Source organism: Pleurodeles waltl, chromosome 6 (genome assembly GCF_031143425.1).
Source record: "Pleurodeles waltl isolate 20211129_DDA chromosome 6, aPleWal1.hap1.20221129, whole genome shotgun sequence".
NCBI classification, from domain to species: domain Eukaryota; kingdom Metazoa; phylum Chordata; class Amphibia; order Caudata; family Salamandridae; genus Pleurodeles; species Pleurodeles waltl.
In genome coordinates, this window is record NC_090445.1 from 197,095,702 (window position 1) to 197,116,725 (window position 21,024).

A 21,024-nucleotide genomic window follows, 5' to 3' on the forward strand; every position below is an offset into this window, starting at 1 on the left:
GCTAGATCAGGAACATTTGCAGAAAGCTCTAGCCTTTGCCGATAATGGTATGAACACGTTGTCCAACCACATATACTTACTAAACAACATGTGTCATCTGCAATTGACATTATTCAAAATGACATATCACTTTTACATCATAGACAGTCAACTTAGGTCCATTATGCAACAGGGTTGGATGCTACAAGTTCTTAGAAGTGGCCGCGTGCTCTGGCAGCAATAACTCCAAGGACTTATTTGCTGCATTTAATTTGACATGCAAACAACAGATTATGGCTAAGAAAGAAGCAACTTATGTCATGCTTAACACCAAAAAGTTAAGAGTTGCCTTTTACTGTGGCAGAAATTCCATCAGCAGTGTCGTTATTACATGGAGTAATTAATCTGCCCATTCCAGTTTATTTCATGTCTGAAACACTTTCCAGTGGACAGATATGAGCAGTTCGGAAACAGTTACATTCACAAGGTGTGGGAGATATCTACCCTTTTCATACAAATGTTTCAATGGTGTGAAGGTGGTCTGCTGTGAGCCATTCGATGATTTGTAAACAGCGATCCTTGCACTTAGCATGCGATGCTTCAGTTGCGATCTTAGCTTGTTTTCAGAAAGGTATTCCCGTCCCTTTGATTTGCCCAGTGTTCCAGGTGCTCTTGAATGGGAGTTATGTGATGCTACAGAAATCTCCCCACCGTCCTCACTGTTAGAACTTACCCCTTCTTGTGAAGAGGAGTCTCAGCAATCAATGATTGTGTTCTATTCTCATTAGGAACACTTTCCCCTAAATCGAGTTTAGCCTTGCTCCAAGAAATGTCCTTTTCTGCTCTGGTTTTGGGGTTGATTTCTCCAAGTTTATCTAGAACCCTAGTGAGAATAAGGCTTCTATTACCTTTTATCTGTCTTCTTTGCATTTTCTGTATGACTTTGCTCTTACTAGCCAGTTGTTTAGGTATGGGTAAACATGTATACCTTGTCTCCTGAGGTGAGCCTCTATTTGTCACTTGGTGAACACCATTGGTGCTGATATTATTCTGAATGCCTGAACTGAGAACTGGTAGTGAATTTTGTTTACCACAAAGCGTGGGAATCTTTAGTGTCCCACATTCATTAGTATTTGCAAGTAGGCATCCTGTAAGTCTACTGTTGCCATGTAATTGTGGGATTACTTCTTGAAATGTTGTCATGTTGAATTCTTGTGTTTTTTATAAACTGGTTTATGAACCCGAGGTCTAGAATTGGTCATAGTGAGCCATCTGCTTTGGGAAACAGGAAATAATCTGAGTAGTTTCCTTTGTTGACCTCTTTTTTGGAACACTTTCTATTGCACCTTTCTCCAGTAGTTCATCTACCTCCTTGAGGAGACGTGTTTCTTCTTTGGAGTGATTTTTTGTTTGGTCCTCTTGCTATAGGGGATTTTAGAAATTCTATGCAATATCCACACTAAATTAAGCTTAATGTGTTTATGAGGTTATTTTCCTCCACTCCTGAAGGATTGTTTTTATTCTGCCCCCTACGGGTGTTGCATGTCAGAACAGTTGTTCTTTGAGGTTGCCTCTTTCTGCTGGTTTCTGTGAGAGGATTGTTTGATTTGCATAGTCACTTTTCAGTGGGAGTAAATCCTCCCATGTGAGGCTGAATCTAACCCCTGCCTCTTCCACGAAAAGGCTGTCGGCTTTGTTGTTGGTAGTGCCTTCCTTGTTGAGTTGGCGCTGTTTGGCTGTTCCACAAAAACTTTGATGGGAAGATCCAGTCAGGAAAGCTCCTCTCTGTGTGGGTCTGCGTAATGGTGCTGTTCCTCTGCACGCTGCTCCACGAACCTGCAAAGCTCCCATTGATTTTGCAGTTTCATTGTCCTTCTTTAACTGGTTGAGTTTGTCATCAACCGTACTGCCAAATAACTGTTCACTGCTGAATGGGGTGTGGAGGATGTTGGCCTTCACCTGTTCACAGGCCAAGACGCTCCCCCGCCGCCCCAGCACACCCTGCTGGTGCCCTGACTGCCGCTGCTGCTGCCCGTGAGTTCGAGGCCCTCCTCCACCCGCAGGCTCCCACCTGCGCCTCATCCCTGCTGGCCCAGTGGTGGGCAGTAAGTATCGTTCTGCCTGCTGTTGCCCTGTTCTGTTCTGTATTTTCCTTACTGCTGTGTGCTCTGTGCATTTTGACACCTCTCTCTCTGTGCCGCCTTTCTTTCCGTATCTCTCCTCTCCTCTCACCCCTCTGTGTTATCTCAGTCTGCTTTTTCCCCGTGCTTTCAACTCTTCCGCTCCCTCTCTCTTAGGCCCTCCTAGGCTCCATTATTTCAGTCTGTTTTTTCGCCAGGTATTTAACTTTTCTGTTCCCTCTCTCCTAGGCTCCGTTTTTTGCCGCCGTTCCCGACTCCGATCGCCGCTTCTCCCCCGCCCCCCCACCCCTATTCGCGCTCTCCCACCCGCCTCCCAGCTGCTCCTCCCTCCACCCCTTCTTAATGCCGGTCACTGCGCAACCGCGCAGCGGGCGCGCCAGAGGCAAGCCCGTCTGCGCCTGGACCGCGCCCAGCGCCAGAACCCCTGGTCCCCGAGCACCCCCCCACACCACACCCAGCCTCAGCTACGACGCCAACTCCCTCAACAGCGGCCGAGATCAGCACTGCAATCAAGCCGCCCTGTAGCACACCCACGGACCCTTCGCCTGCCACAACTGCCACTTCACCTGCGACCGAACCCCCAAACCAACTACCGCCAGACCCAACCACCTCCGCTGCATACTCCTCAACACACGCAAACACGCCGTCGAACTCTGGCACCTGTTCGACAGCACCGCCCTGACGTAGCCTTGGTGGAACGACTCATCCGCACCAGACATCGCCATCGTCATCCCAGACGGATACAAGATCACCCGCAGGGACCGCACCAACGGCTACGGAGGAGGACTCGCCATCATCCACAAGTCCACCCTCAAGATCACCACCCATACAGACGACCACTTCAACGCCGCCGAGCTCCTACACTTCCGGATCCACACCGACCCCAACACCACCCTCAGAGGAACGCTTGTCTACAGACCCCCCAGACCACAGGCCCAGTTCTGCGACGCAATCGCCGACCTCGCAAGCACCCACGCACTCGCCTCAACGGACTACATCATCCTCGGGGACCTCTACCTCCACCTCGAGAACGACACCAACTCTACCACGCTGATCAGCAACCTCGCGAACCTCTGCCTCAGACAACTCGTCACCTCACCAACCCACGCCGCCGGCCACACATTAGATGCCATCTTCTCCACCAGCGACCACGTCACCTTCAACCACACCACCGAACCCTACTGGACCAACCACTGCTGCATCCACTTCACCTACAAAAAAAAACACCACACACCACCACAACCACCAGCTCCCCCGCTGCAGTTGGGGCAAAATCACCGGAGAACAGCTTCACACCACCCTCTCCCAGGACCCCCCCGAGCGAGCCCACCGACCCCGATGCCGCAGCCTACAACCTCAGAAAGTGGATCAACAACTGCGCCAACATCCTCGCCCCGCTGAGGAAACCCCCCAGCAACCACACCAGCAAGAAAGCCTCCTGGTTCACCGACGAACTCCTGGCCTCCAAACGCACCTGCAGGAAACTAGAAAAGAAATGGCTCCAAGAACGCACACCGGACAACCACGCAACCCTCAAGGACCCCACCCGCCAACACCACCACCTCATCAGGACCGCCAAGAGAACCTCCTTCAAAGACCGCCTAGACAACAACGCACACGACAGCAAAGAGCTCTTCCGCATCGTTAATGAACTGTCCACCCCCAGCGCCAACGACATCCCGCCCTCACAGGAACTCTGCGACTCCCTCGCCGCATTCTCCCACAGCAAGATCGCCGACATCCACAGCAGTTTCAACACCCCGACCACGCCCACCACCATCACCACACCGAACCCAAGCACCACCAACCTCATCACCGCCTGGACCAACGTCAACGACGACGATACACGCAAGACCATGAACTCCATCCACTACGGATTACCGACCGACCCCTGCCCCCACCACATCTTCAACAAAGCCGACTCCATCATCGCGCCCCAGCTCCGCAAGATCATCAACATCTCCTTCGAAACGGGCAATTTCCCAGAATGCTGGAAGCACGCAGAGATCAAGGCCCTCCTCAAAAAACCCAAAGCCGACCCCAAGGACCTTAAGAACTTTCGCCCCATCTCCCTCCTCCCCTACCCAGCGAAAGTCGCAGAAAAGATCGTCAACCTTCAACTGACACGCCACATCGAAGACGACATCGCAAACCGGATTCAGACGCAGCCACAGCACCGAGACCGCCCTCATCGCCGCCACGGACGACATCAGACGCCAACTCGACCATGGCGAAACCTCGGCCCTCATCCTCCTGGACCTCTCAGCGGCCTTTGACACGGTCTGCCACCGCACCCTACTGACACACCTCCAAGAAGCCGGTATCCAGGATAAAGCCCTAGCCTGGACTGCATCTTTCCTCTCCGGTAGAACCCAGATCGTCCGCCTCCCGCCTTTTCGCTCAGAAGTCAACGTCATCTGCGGCGTCCCCCAGGGCTCCTCCCTGAGCCCGACGCTGTTCAACATCTACATGGCCCCCCTCGCACAAGTGGCCCGCCGTCACGACCTCAACATCATCTCCTACGCCGACAAAACCCAGCTCATCCTCTCCCTCACCAACGACCCGCCACCGCCAAAGCCAACCTCCACGAAGGTATGAAAGCAGTCGCCGACTGGATGAGGAACAACTGCCTGAAACTGAACACCGATAAGACTGAAATCCTCATCCTCGGAACATCCCCCTCCGCCTGGGACGACTCATGCTGGCCCACCACCATTGGAACAGCACCGACACCCACCGACCACGCTTGCAACCTGGGATTCATCCTCGAATCCTCTCTCTCCATGGACAGACAAGTCAACGCCATCACCTCCTCATGCTACAACACCCTCGCACCCTCCGCAGGATCTACAAGTGGATCCCGACCGACACCAGGAAGACAGTGACCCACGCCCTCGTCAGCAGCAGATTGGACTACGGCAACGCACTCTATGCAGGAATCCCAGCAAAGCACCTCCGACGACTACAACGCATCCAAAACGCCTACGCCCGACTCATCACCAGTGCCCCCCGCCACAGCCACATCACCCCACTCCTCAAAGAGCTCCACTGGCTTCCCGTCGACAAGAGGGTCACCTTCAAGCTCCTCACCCACGCACACAAGGCACTCCACAAAGCCGGCCCTACCTACCTGAACAGCAGACTCAACTTCTACACTCCGACCTGCCAGCTACGCTCCGCAAGCCTCGCCACCGTCCCCCGCATCCAACGAACCACCTCCGGCGGCAGATCCTTCTCCTACCTCGCCGCCAAGACCTGGAACACGCTCCCTACCTACCTACCTACGGCAGACCCAAGACCTACTCGCCTTCAGAAGACTCCTCAAGACCTGGCTCTTAGAGCAGTGGCAGACCCCCCCCCCCCCCCCCAGCACCTTGGAACCCTAACGGGTAAGTAGCGCGCTCTATAAATGTATGTGATTGATTGATTGATTGAATTGAATTGAATTGAAACCTGAAATTCTTAACCATGACTGTAATAAATGTTACTTCCATCATCATTTGACAGCTAAATGTATCAGTCACATCCAGGGCCGACTTTAAACATGTGTTTGCTACATTTTTTCCTTTATTTACACCAGGTGTGTCACCCTTTTTGTATTGTTCTGAAGGGTGTTTCATCAGCTCCCCAATTTCTTCTCAGTGCGGATGTGCATGGTGTTTCAGTAGGGCATTTGAATCTGCAATGCACCATCAGTTGGCTACACTGCTGATGGTAATTTGGTCCTTCTCCTTGTAGCTGATACAATGATAGAATCCAGGTCTTTTGATGAATGCTTATACTTTTTCTCTGCCCTTGGAGTCACAGCTCGACAAGTGGTAGGCTCTTTGAAAGGCTTCTTTCCCTTGGTCCAGGATACTAGGTAACAAGGGTAGGAACTGGTTCCTGGTTTGTGACGGCATTAGTGTTTCAAACTGAAGACATGTCTGTGCTTTAAACCCCATACTTCTCTATTGCATGTTTAATCACCTCATTATACATGCATATATCATCGGGGGTATGGTCTAGAGTGGTAACTGTCCACCCATCCCCCTCTGGAGTCTCTGTATCCAGGTTCTGCCATCGTTCCACATATTCAGCTTGTGATCCATGACTTGATTCAGCTAGCTACTACCCTTATTCCTCAAAAACAGCCCCTCTTTCTCCTCTTGGGTGTCAGGAGTAATAGGGGGTTACATTTCCTCAACTTAGGTCTGTGAAATCCTTTGCCATTGAAGTATTTTGGGGTATACAAAACACCTTTAGGCTTTTGTTGAACTCCCTCTTTTTGGATGAAGGCAGCTATTTCAGCCGCAAGACATCTTCTCTTGCGTTCTAACTCCGCCGCCTTTTCTTCAGCATCTAGATTGAGTCTTCCTCTTCAATTTCAAAGAGTCTTTCAAAGACTTTGCTTGTCGAGCTTCGCTCTGCTTGAGATTTGTCTTTTTTCGATGCTGAAACTTCTTTTTTTTCTACAATTTTACAATGTTTTGGTCTTGTCGATATCTGCGGTGTCCCCTTCGAGGGATCAGAGGGGATCTTTTTGCCGGCGTGTGCCTGCTAACGGTTAGCATATTGACGCCGAGGCTCCCTTTGACTCTATGACTTACCTCCTGCGTCTATCACCTGACCAACCTCGATAATCTTCTCTTCAACATCTGACATCCCTTCTTCTGCTTCCTCAGCGACAATGTCCTCTTCCTCACTGTAGAGGCCCAGGTCCCTCAGGGATGGTCTTGTCTGCTGTCCCTGCATGCTGTGATGAGCGCGACTATTTCTCCCTCACCCTTAGTGTCTTTGACGTGAAGACCAAGCAGACATTACAGTCCTCACTTCTGTGGTCGATGCGAAGGTAGAGGTTGCAGATTGGGTGTAAATTGTTCTGGGATAACTTATGGTGGCAGTTATTGCAGAACTGGAAGGGTGTCTTCTTTCTGCCTTTAGGCCCTTCGGAGAGCCTGCTGAACAGGTATTCTTGCGAATGCCTTTTCAAGTTCTCATCCTTCTCCAAAAAACTAGATTTATCCAATTTTCTTCTACAAAACTTCTTTCTCACATTAGAGCTCTCCTTCAGCAGGCTTTCAGACACAATGGTGGAAAAAAAGAATCTGAATATGGAAACAAAAGGTGGGAGCTTCCGGAGGGAGGAGGAGATGCAGCATCCCAGGAAGCACAAAATGGGCAGATCCATCCACAGCCAACAACACAAATAACACATAAAGGACTACAGAAGATATAAGTTGGAAAATTTCAGACCCAACTACTAAATAGCTGCAGGAAAGTACCCTCTTTCTTGGCATTTTTACCCCCATTTTCTGCCTGTTGTCAGTGTGTTTGACTGTGTTCACTGGGATCCTGCTAACCAGGACCCCAGTGATTATGCTCTCCCCTTTCTAACTTTGTTTTTACACCCCACATTTGGCACACTGGTGCCCCCATGTAAGTCCCTAGTATATGGTATCTAGGTACCCAGGGCATTGGGGTATCAGGGGATCCCCATGGGCTGCAGCATGTATTAGGACACCCATGGGGAGCCTATACAAACCTTTCTGCAGGCCTGCCACTGCAGGTCACTGTAAGTCAACCCTATCTATGGCAGGCCCTCCTAGCCCAGAGGGCAGGGTACAAGTACCTATGTGAGGGCATCCCTGCACTAGCAGAGGTGCCCCCACAAACTCCAGCTCGATTTTTCCGGACTTCTTGAGTGAGAGGACGCCATTTTATGCATGTACTGGGCATAGGTCACTACCTACATCCAGCTACATATTGGTATCTCCGAGCCTAGGCATGCTTGGTATCACACAAGTCAGAATCATACCTCAAGACTGTTGCCAGTATTGGAAGTATGATTCCATGCACTCAGAGGGCTCTGCAGAGGACCCCCAGCATTGCTACCACCAGACTTCCAGGGTTTCCAGGTAGCCGAAGCTGCTGTCACCCCTCAGACAGGTTTCTGCCCTCATGTTGCTTGGGGCCAGATGTAGCAAGATATGAGTTTGCGACTCGGAAATTGCGAGTCGATGCGACACTCAATTTCCGAGTCACAAAATCATATGCAGAATGGTGTCTCAGACACCTTCTGTGAATCGCAAGGGGGTCGCAATTTGCGACCCCCTTGAGATTCCCTGCACTCACAGGGATGGTGGCCTGCTGGAGACAGCAGACCTCCATGTCTGTGACTGCTTTTTTTTGATAAAGCATTTTTTTTTTGTATTGCAGCCCATTTTCCTTAAAGGAAAATGAGTTGCAATACAAAAGAAAAAAATGAAACCATTTGGTTTCGTTTTTTCAGAGTAGGCAGTGGTCCATGAAAAAATATTTATGGCGACATTCACGAAGGGGAAGGGGTCCCCCGGGGACCCCTTCCATTTTGCGAATGAGTTAGCACCCACTTGACCGCGGTCACAAAGCAATTCAGCATCGCGGTGCGAATCGCAAATAGGAAGTGAACACCCCTTCCTATTTGCGAGTCGCATTCCCATTTTGCGAGTCGGAACAGACTCGCAAAATGGGATTGTGCATCGCAATGCGCGTTTTGCATGGCGCAAACTGCGAATTTCGCAGTTTGCGCCATGCAAAACGCTTCGTACATCTGGCCCTAGATCTGATCAAGCTCAGAAAGACAGAACAAAGGATTTCCTTTGTGAGAGGGAGGCTAACACCCTCTCCCTTTGGTAATAGGTGCGACTGTCTTGGGAGGGGGTAGCCTTCCCAGGTCACTGGTATACTTTGAAGGGCACATTTGGTGCCCTCTGTGCATAAACCAGTCGACACCGATTCAGGGATCCCCCCAATCCCTGCTCTGGTGCTAAAATGGACAATGGAAAGGGGAGTGACTACTCCCTTGTCGATTAGAGCTCCTCCAGTGGGATCCCGGGTTCTATCATCTTGAACCCAAAGTTGTCAGGGACCTCTGGGAGCATCTGAGTGGCTAGGCCAAGCAGGTGAGGTCAGAGCCGACTGCTGATAGGTGCTTACCTGGCTAGGTGACCAAAACCTATTTCAGGGCTATTTAGGGTCTCTCTCTTGGGTGGGTCCTCAGATTCTGCTTGCAAGATTCCAGCATGACTCCTCAGCAACCTTCACTTCGAATTCTGGCCTCTGGACCTGCGAATGGACCCTCCGGGACCAGACAATCGGCCTCCAAGAAAAGAGCTCTTTTGCAACATTGGTTCCAGGGCTCCTACCAGCAACAGCAACATTTCCACTCGCTATGCATTCACTGAAGGCGGCGTGTCTTCAGTGTGCACTAGAAGAAAGAAGGAACCTCCCTTGGAGTGAATGAGCCACTCCCCTGCATCCGCAGGCACCTACTGCAATGACGACCAGCTACGTGGATCTCCTCTCATCCTGAGCTATGTGGATCCTGCATCACAACAGTACCCCAGTGCACAGCATCTCTTGTAGCTGCCAAAGGTTTGCTTGCATCTCCAAGGGAACTTCAGGCTATGTGCAGCTTCAGCCCTCAGCACTCCTTCCAGTGACACACAGCCCTCTGTGTGGTTCCCCTGCTGCGTGGGTCCCCTTTCTGTAGTGCTGCGTGAGGCTCCTTCTGCAACTTCTGTGTCCCGTCCTGTGGGACTCCTGTAGGCACTGCCTCTGCGGGCTCTCTGTGGTGCTGAGGGTCCCCTCTGGCTCCCCCTCCTAGGTTGAGTCCTCCTGGGCATGGCTGGTCTCCGGCTGCACCACTTTTCCACTAACCGCAAGTTTGTCTTTGCCAAGGCTTGTTGGTGGAATTCCTGCACCAATACCTGTCTGCAATCTTCATCCCTGCCTGAGACATCCTCTGCATCCCTGAAGACATCTTCTCCGACTCCAGGGCTGCAGTGCTGACCTGATCACCACTGTCAACTAACTTCTGCAAGTACAGCTGGGTGGGTAGTGGCTCCTACTCCTCCTGGATTCCACTGTGACTCTTAGACTTGGTCCCTTCTCTTCACAGGTCTTCCTCTCCAGAAATCCACCACTGGTTTCTTACAGTCTTGTCTGGGTGTCTTCTTTTCCCTTCCTTTTGGGTGGTTTGGGGGAAATTCCAGTGATTTACTCCTGCTTTCCTGGTCGCTAGGGAGTAATGTGTTACTTACCTCTGTGATTTTCTGGTACTCCCAGCTCCCCTCTCTACACATTCTACTTACCTAGGTGGGGATCCTGTGCTCGCATTCAATTTTTTTAGTATATGGTTTGTGCTCCCCCCTAGGATCACTATTGTGTTACTGCATTTGCACTGTTTTGTAACTTTCTCTATGCCTATTGCGGTTTACTAGTGTATATAATTAGTGTATTACTTACCTCCTATTAGAGGGTTGACCTTTTAGTATTTTGTGGTAGTGTGAAAAAAAATAAAGTACCTTTATTTTTGTACAGCTAGGTGTTTTCTTTCATGTGTGTAAGAGCTGGGTGACTACAGTGGTTTTACATGAGCTTTTCATGTCTCCTAGATAAGCACTGGCTGCTTATCCACAGGTACCTCTAGAGAGCCTGGCTTCTAGACACTACCTACACTTCACTAAGAGGGGATACCTGGACCTGGTATAATGTTTAGGTACCTTAGGTGCCTACCACACACCAAGCCAGCATCCTACAATAGCAGAATAATGCACAGCATGTAATTCCAGAAAAGATTCATGCTGCAAAAATCATGACTGTCACCATGGAACGAAGTTCTCACTCCCTAAAGAGAGACAACTCCATTCATCAATGTTCATGAGTGATCCTGTATAGTGGGCCTCCACCTGGAGAACACCAGCTGCAGAAACCACTACCACAGGCATAAGCCCCCGTTAGATATACTAGATGTGAATGTGTTGAAAGACAGGATCTACATGTCTTTCCCCGAGATGGAAGGGAGAAATACCTTCATGGAAATGAAGGCTGCATTCAACTCCTTGTGCAACTTTTGCTCTGAAGCAGACCAAAGGTGCTGCACCGTCACTTAGATAAGCATTCATAAGGAAGGCTGACTGTGACTGAAGGAACACTATTATAGAGTAGACTATCTGAGCAGAGAATCCTCCCCTGCTGCTGGGGCGGTTGTCATTTTAGGCAAAAGGGGCCTTCACATCCCATCCAGCAGGCAAGAAGGACACAGGATGCATGTGGTCATCAGGCTCACCAAGGAGAGGACTGAGAACTGAAGCCTTAATCTGATTCACAAACCAAAATAACACAAATATCAGAGAATGAGGAAAACTACTCATATCGGACATGCTCAACACCTCACCTATGAAGGTCAGCTTCTGCTTGGGGACAAGATTAGACTTCTGGACATTGATGAAAAAGCCCAAGTTGTGCATATGATTCGTGGTAAGCTTAAGATGTTACCTGACCAGCAGGGACGACCCCGCTTTCACCAGTCAGTCATCAATGTACTGAAATGCATGGACTTCAACCCTCCTAAATGAAGCCGCCTTCACACTCAATTCTTTGGCGAACACATAGGGGTCACTGGACCAAATAGTAGTAGTGCAATTTGGGGGCGTTGGGACCCCCATGATGAAACACAGATGACTCCTGCCAGTAGGGTCGATTGGGAGATAGGAATGGGAGTCCTGGCAATCCAGACACACTAACAAATCACCTCAACTGAAACCCAGCAGGTCATGGCTCAGGGACAGTATCTGAACTTGTTTGGTTAAATTGAGAAGTTAAAAAACAGTAGATTCAAAATTGCCCCGAGACATCTTTCTTTCCTTGTTGGGAACCAAGAGGTAATGGGAATACAATCCTGTATTGTTTACTTTCATGGGCAACACTTTTATGACCCTCTCGTTCAACTATAGGAATACGTAAATTTGCATCCTGGAGGTCCAGGGCACATCCCATCGCCATGTTTTATTTAGGGGAATATTTAATGAAGAGCAAGCACAGAGATTTTTCTAACTCTAGATCTTGCCATTCAGGAAATGTCCGATTTCTTTTCTACAGGCCCTTTTTCAGACTAAGAAATACCTGGAATAAATCAATTTTCCCTTCTTTGTCCCTATGGATGGTGCATGTGTCCTGCAGTGATGAGCATATCCAATCTGTAGAAAATCTAGAGCGCAAATTTATCACTGATTATAAAATGTAGCACTTCGTACTCTCAAACTAAGTGGCATATGCAGAGCGGGAAGGGGAGAAGTCTTTGTTTTAAGCCACACTGAGATTTCCAAGGTGAGTTGGACTGCTAAGGACCTCCGCCACTTGATCGCTTTAAGACCACTGAAGGAACAAGAACCCCCTACCAATACTGATACCTTCTTTCCCAAAGCCTGCATTTGGACATGTAGAATTTTAAGCTTTTTACAAGTTCGACTGCCTTTAAAGTCTCACCCTCAACTTTCATCCTTGGATTTTTGTCATGTCGTCCAAAGAGATATGCACCTGAAAAATGCAGGTTCATTATATTTTGCTGAGCCTCTTTTACAGCAATATTAGTCTTAGGAAGATCTTTTTCAAGGCTATGCCAAGGCAGTATTCTATTAAGGTTAAGTCAACTAAAATCATTATTTACCTTCAGTTAACACCTTTTCTGGTACAGTCTGTCTGACTGCAGATTCAGCACTTTGTGAATACCCCCAGGTGCGAGAATGGATCCAGAGAATTGTCAAAAGCAAATCCCTGGCACACTGGTAGGTGGTGTCATGCAGCTCCACATTGGATCCATCCCGCCCGGTATGTGAAATCAGTGCCACCATATCTGCATTACCTCGGCATGCTGACTTCAGTTGCTTTCTGATGTGTCCACGACTGATGTGGAGCCCACAGAAATCAGAGTAAAGTACTGTGCAGATCACTAGTTAGGATCTTACAAAAGGAGCGTAGGTGTCAATTACACAGAATAGGGAGAAGAGTGAGTAATTTGCAGCTAGATAAAGTCTCTATCAGAGAAGGCATAACCGAAGTAAGTAACTTTTTCTGACACAAACTTCTGATCGCAGATTCCTCACCTTCTGAGCATTCACCAAAGCAGTAATAAGTGGTGGCTCTCTTGAAAGGCTCAGACCAGGAAATCCCGCAAGACAGAGCGAGCAAGATGCCCATCCTGACAAATCTGACTATCCATGCAGTAGGTTATTTGTGAATGTGTGAAGGGGCACTCAATTAGCAGCCTGGCAGAGGTCCAAAATTGGCATGCCAATGCAATTGTAGCGGACTACTCTTTTGGAGTGTGTGTGCATGCTTTCCAGAGGATGCTTTTTAGTTGGCCCATACCACATCTGGATCTATAAAACAATCCATCAGGATATCTTTGTTTTGCAGTGTTTTCCCTCCCTTTTTTTTCCACCTAAAATCAGAAAGCCCACAAAAAGGTGGCCGTCCAATCAATGCTTTCTGATCCGATCGATGTAAAAACTGAGGAGTCTTGTAAGGTCAAGCCAGTGTAGCTATTCCTCCTCTTTGGCTGGGTGAGGCAGGGCACAGCAGTCTAGCAAGGTGGTGGACTGCACCATGTAAAAGGGTGTGACTATGTTCGGCATGAATGTCACATTTTTTTTTTTTCAAGAAGGCAGGAGGGATAACTAGTTTGTCCAGAAACAAAGATGTATATGGCTGTTGCATGAACAAGGCTTTGATTTCGCCGGGCAGCGGTAATAACGAAGAACACTGTTTTTTCTGGTCAATAGACATAGAAAGCAGCTGTGTATTGGATCAAAGGGAGTGCACGTAGGGTAGGTGAGAACCAACTTAATATCTCACTGTGGTAACACGAAATGTGTTAGTGGGAATATGTAGATCTGTACCTTTAGGAAACTCATCCCAACAGGTGATTTGAAAAGGGACAGCTGATCTGGCAAATGTAAAAAGGCCAAAAAATAACCAGTAACTGTTGCCACAGACATTGCTGGGCTAAGGAAAGAAAAAATAATAGGGTGTCAACTTTGAATGTGCAGGCTGAATGTCATAGGACGAACACCAGAAAAGAAACCTCTCGCAGCGACCTCTATGCACAGTTTTATGGATGGACATCTGGCTGCCAGGATGACAGACATTTCAGAAGGAAGATCAAAGACCATCAACTGATACGGTTTAAACTCTACAAATGAAGATGTAAGATTATGAAGGCTCAGGAGGAGGACTTGCACATGCATTTTAGATACGAAAACCTCCAGAAGGGGCAGCAAAGTCGAGGACATATGCTCATGGCCAAACATTATGGGTACCACAAATTGTAGATGAGGAATCTGATGAAACTATCGGCTCTGCTTTTGGTGTCATCACCATTAAGACTGTGGTGGGTGCTGGCCTCAGATGTTGTGCTAGTGCTGGGGTCTGTTAAGCCAAACTCGAGGAGGGAAAGCATCTCCGGTTGAGAGGCACCATTGGGGATGGATCCGCTGGTGGTAATCCGACTGCCCGCTAGCTTTGATCCTTAGGGCCAGAAGGTGCACCAGAGGTATCTGGTGTGGTACCAAAATATATATCTCTGACCTGTTTCTGCTCACTGAGCTGCATTGGCATCAATGACCCTGGGGAATCAGGGAGCATCTGTAGCAAAATCTGAACCTGTTTAGACTGCTGCCCGGAGGTACTATGGATTGCATGTGACTCCATGAGGCAGGATAAGGGAGAGCCAGAGTTGGAATTTCTGTGTTCTTTGGACTTTGACTTACCAGACCTCCAATTTTGATGATGACCGATCGCAGGGACGGCCTCGGGAGTGAGTGAGTCTGCGACGTCAATCAGGATGAGGCCTTTTTCAATTTCCTCTGGTGTTCTGTGACAGCAGGTTTGGTTTTGTGGTTGCAGATGGCCTTTTGGTTAAACCTCGAGCATCGGTCACATGATGCAGGGTCTTATTGGAGCTAAGACACCATAGATATCGGACACATCTGGCGACACTTTACAAGGTATGAACCCATAATTTTAAGTGGGGATATGTCCCGTGCACACCATAATGTTTTTGAAGGAAGAAGAAATTCTGTCAAGCTAAACGGATGAGAGAGCTCGAGATTTATGTTAGAAGGCACAGAAAAAAAAGGAACGGATGCCAGCATGCAGAGGTCGTGCACATACAGTGGCACATACATCACATCCAGGGCAGTACAGTTCCAACATGGAGCTGTATGATGCCACCCATGGACACTGTACACATTAATAAAATCTGCTACCAGTATTTCCCTTTCATCAGGTCCTGGTTTAGGCAGAAGACATCTTTACCACCAATAACTGGTATTTGCCACGTTTTCAGAAAAATTTGGAAAATACAGAGAATACTCCCTCAATGTTAACAATGATCCAATTCTTAACAGCTATCATCATAGCTTTAGACCAAGGTAAATATCTTGGAATATACTGCAAAGCTTTTAATAATACACTCACTGTCTCAGTTATATTTATGATGGTACGAACCATGACTACCTACAAATTATTTTGTGTGCCCATTCAGTCAACTGGCCAAGCAGCCATGGTTATTAGTAAATAATCAAAAAGGAAGAAGATTGGCACAAACAGTGAACTGAAACCCTAATGACAAACTAACATGTACCTCCCCCTGCCCTCAACAAACTAAATCGTTTGACTCTCTCCAAGTTGAAGACACCTTTTATTTTTTCAAAAATGGAGATTGCAGTTTCCAAACTCCCCTCTTACTGCAGTCAAACAAAGAAATACAAAGTGAATTGTGGGACATTCTTTCTGGGATACATGGAGTGTGAAATTATTCCGTAGGGTGTGATTTTTCTTTAACATACAACAAAATGTAAATACCTGTAAATGAACTGTACACATTTAGCAGTTAGGAAAACAAAAATGAAGTGCATTTGTTGCAATGCCGAAGTGTGATGGAAACACGGATTTTCTTAAAACAAATCAAGACCCTTTACTTGGTGATGCACAAATGATAGTCACTGAACCCAGTTTCCACACATTATCATTTGTGTACAATACAATTCTATTGGTAAAACTATGTCTGTGCAAATTTAGAGGGAATTTCAAAGAAAAAATGTGCTGTATGTAGATGATATTTTTCTACCAAACAAAGCTTACGTTAATCACATTTATTTAATAATAATAAAATAAAAAACGCCTGGGTCACGTCCATTTGAGCTAGGTGGCCCTCAAAAGGTTATCATTTTAAACGGGGCTTGAGGCTCTAAAAAGTTCTGGAAGCACTCAGATGAATCCCATGACACTCCAGCCTCTCCATTATGTGTGATCTGATTCCTGGCTGTTATTCAAGATCATAAGCATCATGGCACAAGGAAATATTTTATCCAAAAAAGTAATAAATCTAATGGACATCTTTGCCCCTGCCGTATTGTACATGCTTTTCTCAACGTGTATTTTTTTTTTTTCATCAATTCTACAACACCCCATTAATGATCAGACTAAACTTGACGATTAAGGTCACCAGAGCTGAACAACCACCTTTCCACTGAGGACAGCATTTTAACATGCCTGAGATTACAACAAACTGCAATCCTCCTTTACTACGACTATGCAAATGTGGATTAATGGACACCAAAACCTACCTGAAATTTTAACATTTTGTCGTCTAAATAAAAAAATGTTGGCTATTTCCTTTTCACAAAACCAACGTTAGTCAATAAACCAGCTATTCATCTTGGATAAAGCTTGTTCTGGTGGATACTCTAAGTGCAGATTCTTCACCGTTAAAATATTACCAGATGCTATACTGGATCCAACTACATATCCAGCAATGTTCGCCATGCAGTAGCAGGTGAAACCATATGGCTCCTAAATGAATAACCCTGGTTCCCAGAGTCACTAACTAGACTGAATGCTTGATTTTAGTAATGTATTTTAAAAAAGGTGGCAACAATGTGTGTTTATTTGTGGTGTCTACCAAGTTTGGCAGTGCATTAGTTCTACAAATTTGTGACTCTGAGATAGAGTTGGCAACATGTTTAGAAGGCGGAGAAGTGAGCATCTGTCACAGCCATATTAAGGTTTTATGCTTGTTTTTGGCGACTGGGGGTTGCCTTGATCTGAAGATTATGATCACTCATTAAATCTCATGATGGTTGGAACAGCCTTCAATTCAGTGAGCCACTGGGGAACCAGTACCTCTTTTCCACTGAAAAATGTTTCCCTGGCCAATGATTCATAGGGTGTTTATGTAGGTTGGGCGCTAGAGTTTTTTTGTAGTCAGAAATTAGAGTCAGTTTCAAAGATTGTGTGTCATCTGCCCCTTAATGTACTTCCTCAGTGCCAGAGTGCCACGGCATCGTCCAACATTTAGACCTCATGATAAGCCATCAAAAAAGAAAGACAGCAAATCAACAAATGGTTTTGCAACCTCTCGATAGTGAAAGATTGTCTTCCTCGCAGACTCGGGGAAGAACAAACAGCTGCACGTTCACTGGGACAAACACATTGTGGCAGAAAGCTCAGAGAACCTATAGCTCTACACTACAAATGTCAGAGCCATCTTACTCTTTGACCCTCCTCTAGAGGCAACCAAATGAATTTAAAAAGGTCTGAGACTGACACATTGAACAATGTATTGCATAAAAGCAAAGATAAAGAAGTTTACAAGACTGAAGTTCGCAAGACGAGCAAACTACACAGGCTGAACAAAGTGGAAACCTCTACACCAGCGTATTTTGTTCATTCACGTCTTTCTCTAGAAAAAGTATAATATCTATTATGCATAGTATTCACAACCCACATGTTCACAACTTACATGCTGATCTCTATAACAAGCAGTAATAGGCACAAAAACTACTACAAATACCAATGACAATTTACATTTACCAGTGTATGGCTCTAGTCAGATCCTATCAGCTCACTATTTACCTATTTTGTCCTGTAAATCAGCACTAGAAACTAAGACGTGGAGTACCAGAATGTTAGTACTGCAAAGCTCACCAGATTCACAAAGGAAGAGCACATCTACTGCTTTTCTGAATGGGTTTAGAACCCCCTCTTTCAATGTGTACTGTGAAGGAGGCCATATGAATGTCCCAAATCTAAAGAACAACCCCTGAATTCAATATCTGTTCAGAGCTAAGATTGTAAAGCGGCTTTTCCACCACTAGATCTTCTCCCCATAACAAACACCAGACCACACCTCTTCAGATACACAAGTTGCCACTGTATGGATTCACTGTCAACACAAGGTTTTTGCTTCCACTTCACACTCACTTTGTCAGCAGCAGCTAATAAGTCATCTGCCATCTTGTCCAGGTTCGATGCCTTCCCTGTGTAGATGAAGCACATCATTTCCTTGAAGACGTCTGGTTCCACATCATTTATTTCCACTCGGTTCTGAAGCACAGAAAAATATATAAATGTAGGAAAATATTTTCCATCATCAAGACTTCAAAATAGGAAAAACAAGATACTGTCACTTTAAAAACACTTAAACTCACAGGATGTTTACAGGACAGGTCCCTGCCCCATATGTTCCACACATGTAAGGCAAAAGAATTGTTTATGAAGAATAAGGAAATTGACTGGGAGGCGATGCAAAGTGCTATAATTATTATACTTCTAGCTGTCCTATCGTCCCAAAATGGATGGGAACCAGAGATGATAGTGCCAAAAGATGCTGATAAGGGATATAGCACGTGGCAGGTCATACTTCAAGCAAACAAGCTGCACAGAACGTCAGGGGCAAAGGTTGCCTCTTTATGTGAAGAATCATCTAGTGAGTAATGTGGGTTTATGTGCACAGATGTAACTGACATGTCTTATGAGGCGGAGATCAAGCCTATGAGGTGAAGAGAAACCTGCAACCTGCTTACTCTGTATAGGTAGCCTTTGTCCAAAAGCTTGCAAATCTGCACAACCTATTACAAGATTGTAATAGGGATAGATGGCTAGTTTGACAGTTGTACCAATATCCAATTCTAAGGGTGGAATGTTTGTGGAGCTAGGCATGGGGCAACACCCATATGCAGGATCCTCTAGTGCTAGACGCCACATGGCCCACATGACTGTCACAGACTTATGTCATGTAGTCCCCACTTTCAGTAGGTGAAGGATGTTGGAGAAACTTGTTTAGCTTCCTAAGACGTAGGCTAGGTCTCCATTCCCCTGATTTCTTGCTCATGAGGGAAAAACAGGAGTAGAATCCTCTTCCCTTTTGAGCAACCGGAACTCTCTCTATTGCTCCCTTGACGAGCATTATGAGGGCTTCCTTTCTTAATAAGTGAAGACGAGGCAGGTGGGATCCCCCTGGTGCAATGTTTGGTGGTCTCTCTGTAAAGTTCAAGGTATGGCCATAGGTGACTAGGTCCAACACCCATTTGTCTGATGTGATGCTGTGAACGATGGAGGTCAATGGAGATCTCCGCACCTACAGGGTGAGGACAAAGTGGTGTAGCTGATACCTGGATGAGGTCATTGCTGGAGATCTGTATCCTGGCTCTGATGTGGTGTTTTTCTGCGAGGTCCTTGTTTGGAGAAACCCAGTGTGGATGGTTGGCGGTGTGGTTGCTGCTGGTACGTTGACTTGTGCCAGAGCTGACAGGACTGGTAGTGCTGGAAGAATTGGTATCCGCCTCAGTAGGTTGAGAAACCATGCCCATGTGCGCCCCCCAGAATGGCAACTTCCTTTACTGGAGGGTTCCGAGGGATTAGGCCATGTCAGTGTCCATCTTATTGGCAAGAAACAGTCCGCATCACACGCCATGTCCAGTATTTTAGATTGAACTTCAAGGTCTGAAGGTAGTCGACTTAAGCCATCCCCCTATTGTCCTAAGACAGCCGCGCCTGCCAGTTCACTGAATCCTGTGGAGGCAATGTCCATGGCACAATCAATGGTTTCTGATGAGGAGCACACACTTTCCTGCAAGATCTTCCTGGCTTCAGGTATTTTGATATCAGACCACATCTGCAAGTCGTAGCGTCCTAGAATAGCCAGGGAGTTGGCAGCCCGAACAGTGATGGCAGGCCTGGTAGAAAACCTCTTGCAGAGGTTTAAACAACACTCGTCTCAGTCTGGTGGCATGGATATTGGAGCGGATGGGTTTTTTGATCTACGTTGAGCCGCTTGAGAAATGACAGAATCAGGTTTTAGGTGTCCTGTCAGACATGAAGGGGAATCCTCTGGGGCCCTAGAATTCTCATCAATACGAGGTAAGATAGCCACCACTGTGGCAGGATTCTTCATGATCTTGACATCCTCTTGACAGATGTAATCGATGATGGTTATAGAGGGACTGACTTCCTAGTTTGTTCTGGACTGAAATAGGGAGGTGGAATCTGGATGCCGCTCTCTCCATTAAATTATGACAATCTTCGATGTCCTCTGGAGTCGAATAGACAGGTTGTTGGGAAGGTGGAGACAGTATGGGTATGACAGTCATGAAATAGGGGCTGAGGCTCACGAATCTTGCACTCTTCTCCGTCATCATCAGATGACAATGGATCGTCCCTAGGTGGCGGTGCTACATGTGAAGCATCCTGGGAGTGGCGGCAAGAGGTAGGTCTGTTCAAGTCAGAGATAAAGGTCGGGGCAGTGCTACTAGAAAACATTTCCAGTAGTCAGAAAGCATAGCCTGAAGATCCTGGACCAAGGACCTAACCATTAAGAGATCATCCTGCCTAGGAGGAGGATCACGGTAATATCTGTAGTGTTCAGAATGCCTTTGAGCAGGAGGCGGATAATAGTCCTGAAATCCTGCCCTTCCTGATCATAGTCATCCTCTTCATCCTGGCATTTAATGGGAAGCTCAGATGGGCTGTGTACTGGTCCGAAAGGGCAGTCATCAGAATCTTTAATATCCAATAAATGGCTGGGAGTCAGAGGTGACATACTGCTGGACGAATGAACCAAAGGCCGAAAAGAGGTTTTGGAGATCTTGGTTATCTTGATCCCCATTGACGGCGGCGTCGACAATGTTGTCATCAGAGCAACACAAGTATCCTCTTCTGATGTAACCCCTCTGACAGAACAATTGTCGACGTCGATGACGGGGTTGTAGTCGACGAAATTGTCATCAACAGAATCACTATCGCCGGGGGTAGTCATCAG

At 47.1% G+C, this 21,024-nt stretch overlaps 1 protein-coding gene across 4 annotated transcripts in view; it reads right to left on the minus strand.

The window, feature by feature from the left end:
- The window catches only part of SPOP (speckle type BTB/POZ protein), a 180,059-nt gene that overhangs the window by 29,799 nt on the left and 129,236 nt on the right, over window positions 1-21,024 (minus strand). For all 4 annotated transcript variants that reach the window (XM_069237796.1, XM_069237799.1, XM_069237798.1 and 1 more), the window contains one exon: window positions 18,189-18,311. In XM_069237796.1, coding sequence (XP_069093897.1) covers window positions 18,189-18,311 — 123 coding nt within the window. The remainder of the gene's footprint in view (window positions 1-18,188; window positions 18,312-21,024) is intronic.